Source organism: Herpailurus yagouaroundi, unplaced genomic scaffold (assembly GCF_014898765.1).
Source record: "Herpailurus yagouaroundi ecotype Mexico unplaced genomic scaffold, PumYag 222, whole genome shotgun sequence".
In the NCBI taxonomy this organism is placed as follows: domain Eukaryota; kingdom Metazoa; phylum Chordata; class Mammalia; order Carnivora; family Felidae; genus Herpailurus; species Herpailurus yagouaroundi.
This window is the reverse complement of record NW_024412453.1, coordinates 11,663,804-11,677,531: the sequence shown is the minus strand read 5'-3', so window position 1 is coordinate 11,677,531 and position 13,728 is coordinate 11,663,804. Positions and strand designations below refer to the sequence as shown.

At 48.2% G+C, this 13,728-nt stretch overlaps 1 protein-coding gene and 1 long non-coding RNA gene across 4 annotated transcripts in view; one reads left to right on the top strand and one right to left on the bottom strand.

The window, feature by feature from the left end:
- Positions 1–13,728, bottom strand: part of GRIN2A (glutamate ionotropic receptor NMDA type subunit 2A) — a 368,706-nt gene that overhangs the window by 4,089 nt on the left and 350,889 nt on the right. The window contains exon 13 of the mRNA XM_040459051.1: positions 5,832–6,070. Within this exon, the coding sequence (XP_040314985.1) occupies positions 5,832–6,070 (239 nt within the window). The remainder of the gene's footprint in view (positions 1–5,831; positions 6,071–13,728) is intronic.
- LOC121019535 (uncharacterized) lies at positions 2,656–13,642 on the top strand. 3 transcript variants are annotated; one of them, XR_005785644.1, is made up of 3 exons: positions 2,656–2,684; positions 10,322–10,454; positions 10,863–11,178. It is a non-coding gene; the product is annotated as an uncharacterized LOC121019535 (long non-coding RNA). The 3 variants fall into 3 exon arrangements; XR_005785646.1 differs by lacking the exon at positions 2,656–2,684 and adding an exon at positions 12,685–13,642 and having other exon boundaries at positions 10,153–10,454; positions 10,863–11,062; XR_005785645.1 differs by lacking the exon at positions 2,656–2,684 and adding an exon at positions 12,685–13,642 and having other exon boundaries at positions 10,153–10,454; positions 10,863–11,763.

Below are 13,728 nucleotides of genomic sequence, written 5' to 3'. Positions count from 1 at the left end.
CTCTCTCTCTCTCTCTCTCTCTCTCTCTCAAAAATGAATTAAAAAGCATTAAAAAATAGAATAAACTGGCATAAAAGGACCACCCATTATTAATTCTTCAGGGGAGCTGCCCCAGCAACACACTGAAGCTGTCCGTCAAGGCACGAGACCCAAGCAGGTCAACCAGAAAACCCTTTGTGGTCACTCTAAGGGCGGACATCAAATCCATGGGTGATCAATCACACATTTTGGGCAAGGATAGATACAGAAGCTGGAATAAAAGGAGCAGACGCGGGGAACTAGTCTTGTCACCATGTGGGGATGTTAGCCTGAGAGTGAAGCCATCATAGGAGGGAGCACGGTACAGGGGATGGAGAGACAGGACATGGTTGGAACCCCTGGGGCCGCCACTTGGGACTTTTCGCTTATGCCGCTTAATATATTCCGTGTCTGTGTGTGTGTGTAAGAGAGAGTGTTTCTGTGCATCTCTGTGCCACGTGTGGTTCCTGCTTACCTGCTGCCAGGAGGCAGGGTCTCCAGTGTGCGCCCCTGTGGCTGCTGGGTGATGGGATCACCCAAATGCACTGTGCAGTTCACAGCACGGTGCTTCTGAACCTGGCCTGTGAACCCGCACCTCCCACCCAGCTCAGTAACATGGGAATCTTACACCCTGACCCAGCGAGATTCGGCTTGTGTGGGTGAAAACTGGTGTATCTGCTGTACGTTTGGATCAACCCAGATCTGTGCCTTGATTTCATTTTGTCAGTATTACAAAAAAAATAGGAGTTAATTTTTGTTGTTTTCTACAGGCGCCCGACTGGCTCAGTCGGTAGAGTACGCGACTCTTGGTATCAGGGTCGTGAGTTCAAGCCCCACATTGGGTATGGAGCCTACTTGAAAAACATTTTTTTTTTCTAAATCTGTCATTTTGTTCTAAGGAGCTCCCCCCACACTGCTAGAGATTTTAAGAACTTCTGTCCCCCCCTTCCCTGACAGAGCAATATGTTAAAACCAGCTGAGATGGGCTGGCTGTCTGTTTGAGGGGGGCCCACAGAGGTGGTCAGGGGGCTGAGTTATGTTTCAGGAGCAGGAGGATGGCTGCTGACTGCTTTCGCTCTTCCCCAGTTTGCCCTAGGACTCACAGGATACTGGGAAGGCACTTCCAGCTGCTGGGGTGCAGGGGGAAGCCTCGGAAAGGAGGCCACGCGATGGACCCAGCCCATACCCCAGGCTTGGGTGCTAGTGTTCTCCCACTCAGTTGACCCACCTTCTTGATGGGCTGCTGAGGAGGAGGGGGTGCATATCAGAGACACACGGAAAGAGCCGGAGCCTGGAACCCACTGGAAGTGAGTCCCAGCTCCACCTGTTAGTAGCTCTGTGACCTTGGATAAGCTGCTGCAGCCTAAAAAAAATGTGTTTTAATATATATTTTTGAGGGGTGGGGAGGGACACAGGGAGAGAGGGACACCAGAGAATCCCAAGCAGAGCCCGACGCGGGGCTTGAACCCATGAGCCGTGAGATCATGACCTGAGCCAAAGGCGAAGGGTCAACTGACCGGGTGCCCACCTTTTCTGGTGCCCTTCTTTTCTGTCACCGTTTACTCCCTCACACACTAGCACGAGACCCCACTGCACACTTTCCCACGGCTGCAAGAAGACGCATGCTACCCTTTACTACCGAAGGTTCGTTCTCCTCGGACAGCAGCCCAGACCCTCCCTCGGCCCTGCCGTGGCTCTCCTCAAGGGCCCCTGACCCCTCAGAACAACTCCTGATGGGGCATGCACCCTACTGCCCTCTGTGGTTCCCTGGAGTCTGGGCTTGACCCCTGATGTATCTTCCAAGGCCTACACGCCTGTGTCCCGCCAACAAATTCACATAATGAGATCCCGACCCTAAAAGTTGATGGTGTTAAGAGGTGGGGCCTTTGGGAGGGGGTTAGGTCATAATGGTGGGGCGCTGGCCAGGCAGATGACTGCCCTCGTAAGAGAGGCCCCACATTGCCCACGGCCCTTCCACGTCGTGAGGACACAAGGAGAAGCCTTATGACCCAGAAGGGGACTCTCACTTGACCACGCTGCACCCTGATTTCACACTCCCAGCCTCCAGAACCATGAGAAGTAGGTGTCTGTTGGTCACAAGCCACCCAGTGTGTGGTGTTTGGTGATGGCGGCCCTGGCAGACTGAGGCAGTATCTACTTCTGCTCTCTTGGTCCTGACTGTGGGGGAGCCAGAAGCCCATCACTGTCCCCAGGATCCCCTCCAGGGAGCCCACGGGACAGGCTGCCACAGTCTCCATCCCGTGGTCTCTGTCTTTGCCACGTCTCCAATTCCTCATGGCCGAAAACCGAGGTGGGTTCTTTTTGCTGGTGACACTGACTATTTTCTTCTAGGGGAGAGGGAGAACATTGTGGAGAGAAAAATTAAGAGCCTCCTGGAGACTAGAGGGCACATTTATTTTTTAACCCGGAAAAGCCAAAGGCCCCGACTGTGGGAGAAACTGGGTTCTCATGTGAAGTGAATGACTTCTTCAAGCTCTGGCCCGCCCCCTTGGCAGGCCAGGAGTGTCCATATGTCCAGTCTGTATTTTGCTGCACTATCCAGGAGCTTTCCGAGGGACATCGAGCCCACGGGGACAGCTGCATGTGTCTGCTGCGTGGCAACAGCTAGGTCCATAGGCTGGGTGTTGAAGGTGCTACCAGAACTGGTGAGTGGAGACCCCTGGCTGCTGTGCAGGAAAACACCTGCCTCGGGTGCAGGCACATTTCAGAGCATCCTGGATCCACGTTCCTACACTCAGAAATGGGCGGAAGCATGTGACCCAGCCCGGTGCACAAGACAGTCCTCCTCTTTCCTGCCTTGTTCTGGCATGATAGGTGAAGCAGGAGACCTAACGTGAGGCCGAAAGGGTCCTGTTCCGCCCTTCTCGGCCTCAGTTTCTCCATATCCATAGGATGGGTGTGGTCATGTCACACACAGGTGCTGTCAGGATTAGAGATGACAGGGAGACGTCAGTCACCTGGCCCTTATTCACATGCTGGGCATGATTCGTTGTGGGGTTGTGATCTTGGCTTGGTAGGAAAGTGGGTTGTTGGCTTGGGGATTCCCCACTGCAGGTTTGTTAAAGAAAATGTTTACGTGCCTACAACGAGGGCGCTTCTGTTTCTGTGTGTATGGCCTGCTCGGTGTGAAGAATATACATGTAAGCTGGCATGTGCGTGAACGTGCCCATAAGACGAATTTAAGAGATGTGTGTTAGCCCTTGATCAGAAAGGAGGAACATTTTTCTTGAGCAATCTGAAAGCCCTGCTATGCGTGAAATTGGGTGCTGAGCTCATTCTGAGTTCCCTAACAAATGAGAGAGGCAGGAAAAGTATATTAAATATGAAATCCTTCTCTTCACACATATTAGGGCTGCACTTATTTAAAACATAGTATCTGGGGAGAAGGAGGGTCAGTGCTCAAGTAGCATTCCCTGCAGCCTTTGAGGACACAGGGATGCTGGTGGATGGGAGTCCCCAAGGGGCACAAAAGTCCTTGCAGTGCTCCTGTGAGGCACGGGTCCTCTCTCGCCCAGGGAGGGGAGACTGAAGTTCAGATTCCAGCCTGTAAAGCTGACGATGCCTACTCCTGTGTGCCCCACTGCCCCCCATTCCTGCTCAAGATGCTTGCAAGGGAAGTGGGGGATTTAGTTCATGCCTCATAATGACAGTCCTCTCAACTGGCTGCCTTAATGGTATCTCAGAGGAAACGCTCTTCCAGATCCAAGCAGGATTTACAAGGAAATGCAACAGTGTGCATTTGCTCATGATAATCCCAGAGTCATTTGGGTATGGAAAGCCTTTAGTAATTGGTGGAGAGAATTAGCTTAAAGTTGGCATAATACCTAGCGAGATGCGTGCACATTGTTATTTTTAAGCAGTCTGTGTTTAGATGCCATCAAGTTAATGAGGAAATATGTATTTGCACAGAATGCAAGTTAAGAGTGCCACTGAACAGAAAAAAATAAATCTTCCTCACTAAGCTAATATGTGCCTTCTGAATCTCCAAAGTTCTTAAAATCACCAAATGCTAAGAAAACACAAATTCCTTTAAAAATGATTATTTAGTTTTCCCAATAACCATTAGCATATAAAACCAGGTGTTTGTACCCAAGTGTTTTTCACCATGTTTCATGTCTCAATTCATTAAATTCTTTCAGAGTGAAAACATTCCAAGGTGAGTAAATGGGAGAAATAGGTAGATAAATAAATGGACCGGATGGATGGATGGATGGATGGATAGGTAAATGGGTGTAGGGATGGATGTACAGATGGATGAATGAAATGGGTAGATGGATAGATAAAACAGGTGGGTGGATGAGATGAATGGATGTATGGGTGAAATGGGTGAGTGGATGGACGGATGGATGGATGGGTGGGTGAATGGATAGATGGACGGATGGATGGATGAAATGAATGGATGTACGGGTGAAACGGATGGATGGATGGATGAACTAGGCAGATGGAGGGAGGAATGACTGATGGGCTGTGAGGTAAATAGATGTTATATTCTGTTAGAAGATGAGTGAATGATATGTACATATGATGTAAGTGATAAGATCATGTCAGTTGCGTGCACATACGTGTCATGTAGTATGATCTGTATCAAATCTCTTGTGTTGCTTGTATTTGATGTTTGTTGCTTGTGTAGGAACCTGTGCTCTGGCTGGTACCACACCACCTCGGCTCAAGTCCCGGCTCCACCAAGGCTGGGCAGCCGTGGATGATCCTCTAACCTCATTCCCCATCTGTAATCTGGGATGAAGAACAGTTACACGCCTCACAGAAATGGCTTGTAGGTGAAATGAGATGAAGAGGATGAAGTCCGTACAGGGTGCTCGGCACCTATCTGTGCTGCACAAATACAGGCATTTTCCATGATCGTTGCTATTACTGATGACCCATATGTGCTTTTTTATGGTAATATACACATGCCACATTGCGTAACAGGAGAGGGGTTTTCCTTGCATTGTGGGTGAGTTCGTTATAGCATGTGTGTTTGTGGCTGTAGTTCATGCTGGGTTGAATGTGTATTTTGTTTTCTGTTTGACATGTGTGCCTTTCCTCGTGGCCCTTCATGTCTTTGTTTCGTTGGAGGCTCTGTTGTAATGCAGACGCTCTTTGTGTTTTGTTAGATGTGCGGATGCAGAGCATGGCATGGGATGTATATTTGGTTTTGGCATATGTGTCCCAGGGGGATGTGTGCATCAACTGTAACATCCTGCACAGGAATGGTAGTCGTGTCGTAAAGCACATCGGCTGCTAACGGTGGATGCCACAGACTACTTCGTTTGGCCTACGTGGTATTTTGGTGTTGTATAAAAAAAAAAAAAAGGAATTAGTTACTAATATTTAAAGAGTGGAAAGGCTTCACATAAAATCAGATGACTACTTTCTCTCTGACAACCTACAAGACCTGATAGTATTGCCCTTGAATTCCCATAAGACCATACTCAGCAGGACCTGAGGACTGCCCCCTCCGGGTGTGGTAGGCATTCTCAAGTGTTCCCTCACCTTGAACCCCAGGGACATTTGCTGTTTTTATCTCACTGGTGCTATTTTTCTCATGCCCAGCCTGCATTACCCATTTTCCTTCCCTCTCTGGCTTCTGCGGTCACCTGGGTTCGCTACCCCTGGGTTAGGAACACACAGAATCTGGATGCCTTTACGACAAGCCCACCAGGGGTTGGTGAGGGAGGGCAGGATGTGCAGACCGCCCCCCACCCAGGAGTCCAGCGTCCTCGGTTCTCTGGGAGCCCCGTGCTCTTCTGGACCTGCCGCTGCATCGAGAACGAGCCGCCCGAGGTACTGACCCTGCTGATGGAGAACAGCAGCCCCGGCCGGTCGGAGCACACGCCCGTGAAACAGAAGCGCAGCTTCCAGTAGAAGAGGTGTTCCCAGATGAAGGTGATGAGGCTGAGGGCCATGGCAGCCGCCAGCATGTAGAACACGCCCGCCATGTTGTCGATGTCCAGCTGACTGCTCATCACCTCGTTCTTCTCGTTGTGGCAGATCCCCGTGAGCCACAGTGTCTCCAGCTCCTCCATCTCGCCTGGACAGAGGACAAGAGCCACAGGCAGTGAGGAGCACGGCATGCACTCTGGTTCTGGACACACGCGGGTGACCCACAGCTGGACATGCAACCTGCAGGCAAGTTCCTGAGCGCACCATGTCTGCGTGCGCTCACTCGATGGGCGAAGCTAATAACGGTAACAATACCTACCTGGTCTCGTGAGGAGGATGAAGTGAGATAATGGATAGCTACGTTCAGTCCGGGTCATGTTTTTGTTTTTGTTTTAGTGTCATTGCGTTCTGCCCTTCCTGCTTTTCTCTACCTGTGTCTCTGACACCCACCCAAGCCTGGAATAGGGCCCTACCATGGAAAGGCTCATGTTCCGGGTACGACTTCATCACTTCCTAGCTCCTTCAGAACTACATCTCTCCTGTCTATAAAATGGATATAATAATAGTGCATACTTCCTAGACTTCTGGGGAGGACCAAATGAGCTGATGGGTGCAAACTTTCTAAAGGTAGTGCCCGGCTTATGGTAAGTGTTCATAAATAGTAGTGTTCACAGGATGGAAACGCCCAGCACCATGCCTGGCACACGGCAGTCCTCGAATATATGTTGCTTCTTTCATTTTCCTTTAGAACATCTGGGGCTATTCCAGGAAGTCACCCACCACCAGTGCACTTGGGGCAAAAAGCACGAATGGAAAAGAGGCTTCTCGATCAGCTCTGAATGGCTCCTTGCAAACTAAACACCTCGCCACTTGAGCAGGCAGCTAGAGAAGCAGGTGGAGTTTTCAATGGAAAAGAAAAAGTAGGCGTGCGTAGCATTATTTTATCTTTTATGTGCATTTCATCCAATTGCCATTTAGGAGGAAATTCTCTGATCTAAACGTCTAGCAATTAAACTGTCTAGCAGTTCACGAAACTATGGCACTTACGCTACGATTCAGACTTTAAACATTACCTTCAAGGACAGTGAAAATCACAGAAGACGTATATAATGTTAAACGGAAAGTATGATTTTGGGGCATGTGTGTGTTATCTAAGATATAATATGAAACAGGCAGAGAAAAGTAAATACTGCAAATGTTTCTTTGATTCCCTTTTGAAGAGGTTAGCACAATTAATGCTTTCAAGTTGCTTTCTTTCTCACTCTCGAATGATTTGGCTGAACAGAGCAATCTAGGTGGATAATGATTTTTTTCTGGACCTTTTGAAGATGTTACTGAGTTTTCTTCTGATCTGGATTATAGTCGTTGAGAAGTCGGCGAGTAATCTAACTGTTGCTACCTTCTATGCACTCTGTGCTTTTTCTCTGATTGTTTTTGAGGCTTTCATTTGGTCTTCGGTGTGCAATTGAAATGTGGATTTGCTTTAGGATTTTTTCTGCTCTGTGACCCAGTGGCGTTCTTTGACGTGTGACTTACAACTTTAATTCTGGAAAAATCTCACCCATCCTTACTTTGAATATCGACTCTCCCTCTCGCCTCCCATTTTTAAAAACTTAATAGAATGTACTTTTTAGAGTAATTTTAGGGTTACAGAAAAGTTGAGAAGTACAGTGGGTATAGGAAGTTCCCATACACTCCTTCTCTCATCCCCCCTCCCAACCTGCCTCAGTTTCCTCTATTAACATCTGGCACTGGGGTGGTAATTTTTTTTTTAACAATTCATGAACAGGTATTGATACATTATTATTAATTCCACACTTCACATTACGGTTCACGCTTTGTGTTGTATGGTTTTGTGGGTTTTGCCCAATGCTTAATGCCATGGTATCTGCCATTACAGTATCGTATAGAATAGTTTCACTGCCCTAAAATTCCCGTGTGCCCCCGATTCACCTCTCCTCATGCCCCATCCCAACTCCTGACAAGCACTGATCTTTTAATGGTCTCTATAGTGCTGCCCTTTCCAGAACATCCCATAGTTGGAACCATAATGCACACAGTAGCCTTTTCAGACAGGTTTCTTTCACAGTAACAACATGCATATTTTTTATTTATTTATATTTTTTTAATTAAAAAAAATTTTTTAACATTTATTTATTTTTGAGAGAAAGAGACAGAGCATGAGGGGGAGAGGGACCAAGAGAGAGGGAGACACAGAATTGGAAGCAGGCTCCAGGTTCTGAGCTGTCAGCACAGAGCCCGACATGGGGCTCGAACTCACGAACCGTGAGATCATGACCTGAGCTGAAGTCGGACACTCAACCGACTGAGCCACCCAGCTGCCCCAACATGCATCTTTTTTAAATGTGGGCAGTCATCTGATTTATAAAAAGATGCAACAAAATTTAAAATGATACAAAATATCAATTTCAAAATGTCAAAAAGTGAGTGTATTTAACCATACTCAGCCCATAACAGAGCAAATGGGTAAGTGGAATAATTCAAGCTGGAGCATATTGCTATACGAACTGGCAGCAGTAAAAGTTGATAAATGAAGGCAGAGGAGCTCTATTCAGAATTAGAACCGAGGGGCTTCGTAAGCATCTGGCGTCTGTTCCATGTTGTACTTATGGCTGGAAATGCACATGATGGGCACTTCAGAGATCTTTTGGATCCTTCCTTTAAGCTCCTGGTCAGCAGTGGCTACAGTGCAGGGCTAGTGCTAAGAACAATATGCATTTAAGATCCTCCACGTCCTTCCGTGGCTTGACAGCTTGCTTTTATTTGTGAATAATATGCCATTGCATAGATGCACAGTTTGCTCATTCCCCTACTGAATGATATTTCGGCTGCTTCCAAGTTGGGGCAATTACGAATAATGCCGCTTTACATAAACATCTGTGTGCAGGTTTTGTGTGGACGTATGTTTCCAGCTCATTTGGGTAAAGACCTAGGAGCACGATGGTAGGATTGTGTGGTAAGAAGATGTTTAGCCTCTGGGGCACCTGGGTGGCGCAGTCGGTTAAGCATCCGACTTCAGCCAGGTCACGATCTCGCGGTCCGTGAGTTCGAGCCCCGCGTCAGGCTCTGGGCTGATGGCTCAGAGCCTGGAGCCTGTTTCCGATTCTGTGTCTCCCTCTCTCTCTGCCCCTCCCCCGTTCATGCTGTCTCCCTCTGTCCCAAAAATAAATAAACGTTGACAAAAAAAAATTAAAAAAAAAAAAAAGATGTTTAGCCTCGTGGGCAACTGCCAAGCCCTCTTCCGAAGTGGCCGTGCCATTTCGTGTCCCCTGTTGAGCTCCCGTCACTCTACAGCCTCACCAGCATTTATCAGTGTTGTCAGTGTTTCGGGTTTTAGCCGTTCTAATAAGGTGCGTAGTGGCATCACACTGCTCTGAGCTGCAAGCCCCTAAGGACACGCGACAATTCTCTTTTCTTCTGATTGTGTTTTAAGTATTCTAAACCTTCTCATTCTGTTCTCTAGGTTATTCACTTTGCTTTAGTATTTTCCATTCCTTTATCACTCTGTCCTGTGGTTAGATGCTTCCCGCAGATCTATTTTCCAGCTCATTTATTCTTTCATTAGTAATATTTAGTGTTATGCTCTCATTTAATCTATTCCAGTTCTTATATCCACCTGGCCATTTAAAAATTCTGCCCGTTCATTTTTATCATAATATCTCATTCTTCTGTTAGGACTTAAAAAAAAAACTTCTATATTTAATAATTTCAAACCCACCATCTTTCAGATTATTCTCTGCCTTGCCTCCTCCCCCCAGTCTTTGTTGGGATTCACATACGTCTGGTTGCTGTGTGTGCTGACCTCATGGTGGATTTCTTCCTTGTGCTGTTTGTAACTTCTGAGTCTGAGCTAATACTCAGCAGAGGTTGTTTTCCCCCCTAAAGCATGGGGCCCCCAAGCACACTGGGCTATAGGAATGTTCCTACAGTGGGGTTGAGTTAGCTTCTTCTGTGGTTCCCAAGGTACTCCCAAGGTACCAGTTTCTGTATGAAAAAAAAAAAAAATGTGACTGACTTTGCCACGCCATTTAGTGTACATTTGGACTTCCATACTCATTTAGGTTTTTAAAAACTATTTATTTTGGGGGGCGGAGAGCACAAGCTGGGAAGGGGCTGGGAAGGGGCTCAGCCCCACAAGCTGAGCGAGGAGAACAGAGGATCCGAAGCAGACTCTGCAGTGACTGATAGCAGTGAGCCTGCCGTGGGGCTCTAACCCACAAACTGTGAGATCATGACCTGAGCCGAAGTTGGACACTTGGCCGACTAACCCACCCAGGTGCCCGGATATTCATTTAGGTTTTAATTTCTCACTCAAGAGCTTCAAAGAGATGGCAAGGCGACTTTTACTTCCTTCACTGTTATGGACAGCTTTTTCTAGTCTTTTCACAGATGCGCTGATTCACTGGAGAGCTCAGATTTATGCATCCACATACCTTGGATGTTAAAGCCACGGCCTCCACCCCTGCTGCCTAGGTCCCCTGAGGCTGCCGCACCTCAGCAGGAAAAGTGCCGTGAGAATATCCCATCCCCCTTGGTTTCCTTTCCCTTTGCTCTTTACTGTGCTTTGTGCAAGCGTGCATGTGCATATGCATGCGTGCCTACGTATGTGCAGATGTGCATGCGCGGGCGTATGCGTGTGCACGCCCGGAAGGGTGCGCATGCGCCTACTTCTAATCCTGCGCTGTGTTTGTAGCCCCAAGGGGGCTGCTGCTGATTTAGTCTCCATTGTACCGCAACCATAGAGGCATGTATACCTTTTGGTATCAGGGCTACAAAAGCATTGCATTTTTGAGGGGAGACAACAGAAAACCTATCCCTTTGTAAGTTCATCACCTACAAGGAAGGGTGCTGGCTCACCAGTGGTGCAGGCTAAGTTATGGGAAGGGACAGCTCAGTTTCAATTCCTTTCCTTCCGACAGCCTCCAGAACTTTGCACATGATCACATTTGTCTCGGGATCCAGTGTATCATCATCTCATCGTCTAAGCCGACACCCCCACTCCTCATCCAAACCCTTCTACGTTTTTGCTTCCTCTTCTCAAAAACACCAGTGCCGTCCCTTCGAAACTACTGCGTGCTGTTGACTTTCCTCTCCCTTTGGAGTTTGCGAGGACACAAAAGTGAGTCTTCTCACCGTGTTTCCGTCCATGTTTTGTATGCCCAGAACAGGGTCAGTCTGGGTGAGGAAGAAACATTAGATTCCTTTCACGATGTAAATACAAAGACTGCCTTCTCACCAAACATCTCTGAATAAGTCACCTCGGTAAACCAGACCCGTGTTGCAAAAGGAGGGCAGACGCACATTTCTCAATCCCAATTACAGCCTGTTCCAGTCATTTTGCAGTTACTCATTTCCTGCCTTGTGGCCTTCTACTAGTTCACTGAACTGTAGTTCAAATACTTTCTTATTTCGTTTTTAATTTACTCAAGTATATTGTAATCTCCTTGGGGGAGATCAGGGACCGTGTTTCATGATTTTGATATTTTTCATGGCCTGCAGCACCCAGCAAGCACTGAATCCCTATTTTCTGTTTCTATTTCTTTCCCTGCATCCCGGGGCTTAAATTAGGCAGCACTGCAAACATGTTCAGATCTGCCGGGTGAGTTTTTCTGCCATATAAATAGAGGAAACACAGATCAAAAGGGAACTTGCCGTGGGCTTGGGAGTAAGAGGCTGAGAAGTACGCATGTCCTCAGCTGGGGTGAAGCGGCGAGGGTCATTTTTCGAAGGAACAGCTCTAAGATGCTCCTTCCGCCGTCCGTTTCTTCCATTACAAACAGGCCGCGATCTTTGTCAATGTGGTCTTGTGAGCTGGAGCTGGTAAGTGGGACAATTAAATCTGTTTCCTGAAGCAGACTCATTCTTGCTGGGAAGACAAAAGCTAAGTGCTCTCCTGGGAGCACAGAGAGCCTGGGCCACTGTGGGTTTGCAGCCAGGCTCCAGTGTTGTCCTCCTCGGACCTGAGAGGACAGGTCCCTGCGTGACGCTGCAACCTACCCCCCCCCCCCCCCCCCGCATATATACATTTAGGGGCAGGAGGCTCACGAGCACCTGAGAACACCTCTGCATCCACGTACGTCACACCTGTTCGAAAGTTCTTCCTGTATCTGTCTTCAGGGGGCACGATGTTGTCTGCCACAGGTAATCCCTGCCAACCTCTGAGTTCTGTGCCACCCTGAGGAAGGCTGTGAGGCCCATACACAGAGCAGCCATTCCAGATCTCTCCCTTCCCAGTGTTGCCATGAAAAGGCAGAGTGGTGGGGCTTTAAGAGGCAAGGGCCAGAAAGCTGTAAAATCTAAAAGGGAACAGGTGAGAAGAATTGAGACAGAATCAGGCATATGCCTGAGACTTGCTTCCATCAGCTGCTTGGGTGATGCTGTGAGGCTGCTGAGTATGTATCCAGCCGCTCACTCAAAAGGTACACGCTCGTTTCTAGTTTGCAAAAAGGAAGCACTGCAGATTCAAATAGACACCTTCCCCAAAGGCACAAGAAAGAACGTTGCATGTAGAAAACACTAGGATGAGCCTCACGAGGGAGGGCCCTTACCTGACAGGTTTGAGGAGCAAGTCCAGGCATGCTGTCGGGTGGAGACTGCCCGCACTGGACTGCCTTCAGCACTTAGGACCCATTTGACCTTGGTCCCGGTACTCTGCTTGCCTACCCATCCACTCATCCATTCCTTAACCTATCTTCCTATTCTCATATTTAACAAAGTTACAGAAATTCCCTTCCATTTCAGGCACTATGCCAGGATTTTCCAAAATTAACCCACGCAACCCTCATGTCAACCCAATGTGTTTGGAGCCATCACCACACCCATTTTACAGACGCACAGAAAGGAATCTGCGCACTCTCTCTAGCGCCTACAAGCAGCACGTGACAGCATCTCCTAGGAGTTGTGCTGGAATTCATTGAGGTCACGTGCACACCCATTGCTCAGGAATCGTTGGAGATCCTGTTAGTTCCTGCATGAAGCCAGGGCAGCTGGGGGTGTTGGTGGATCTCATTCCCCCCCGCCCTCTGCCTTGCCAATTCGTGGAGTCTGTGATCCCCTGAGGGCACGTCCAGAGAGAAGGCTTCGCCCTCCAAGAGGAATCTGTTATGTCCAAAGTAAGAGAAATCAGTTCCTTATCTGTCCTCAGACTCCTCTGCACTTCCAGAGGGACTGAAGTAGCTTTTCAGATTAGATTTCATTCTGCTCCATAAGACTGTCTGAGAGCTGAGGGGATTGCTTCGGGAAGAGATTTTATAGCATGTGGTGTGCCTAGCCTTCTGACTTCCTGAGCATTTCTCCCCCGAGGTCGCTTGTAAAAAGTTCATTTTGGACCTGTACCCTTTAGGCTTTGTCCGGGGCCTGAAAATATGCTGCAGTACATCTTGTGATACCAGCCCACACACAGACCCTCGCTGGCACATATCCACATACTGCTTTTTCTTGGTGTCGGGCCAAAGCACCTGCCCCTAGGCAATGACGTTATGGAAGGATGTAGCGTGTGGTTTGAGGAAGCGGAGTGTGATGCCCTCTTTCATTTCTAGTCAAGGAAGCTGATGCTCTTTGGTTCTCCGAAGGCTTCATTTGGTCTTGCCTTGCTCCCTCATTCATTTGCTTGCTCATTCATTCACTGAGAAAAGAACATTTTTAAAGCATTTAGATGGGGTGCCTGGGTGGCTCGGTTGGTTAAGCGTCTGACTTCGGCTCAGGTCATGATCTCACGGTCGGTGAGTTTGAGCCCCACGTCCGGCTCTGTGCTGACAGCTCAGAGCCTGAAGCCTGTTTCAGATT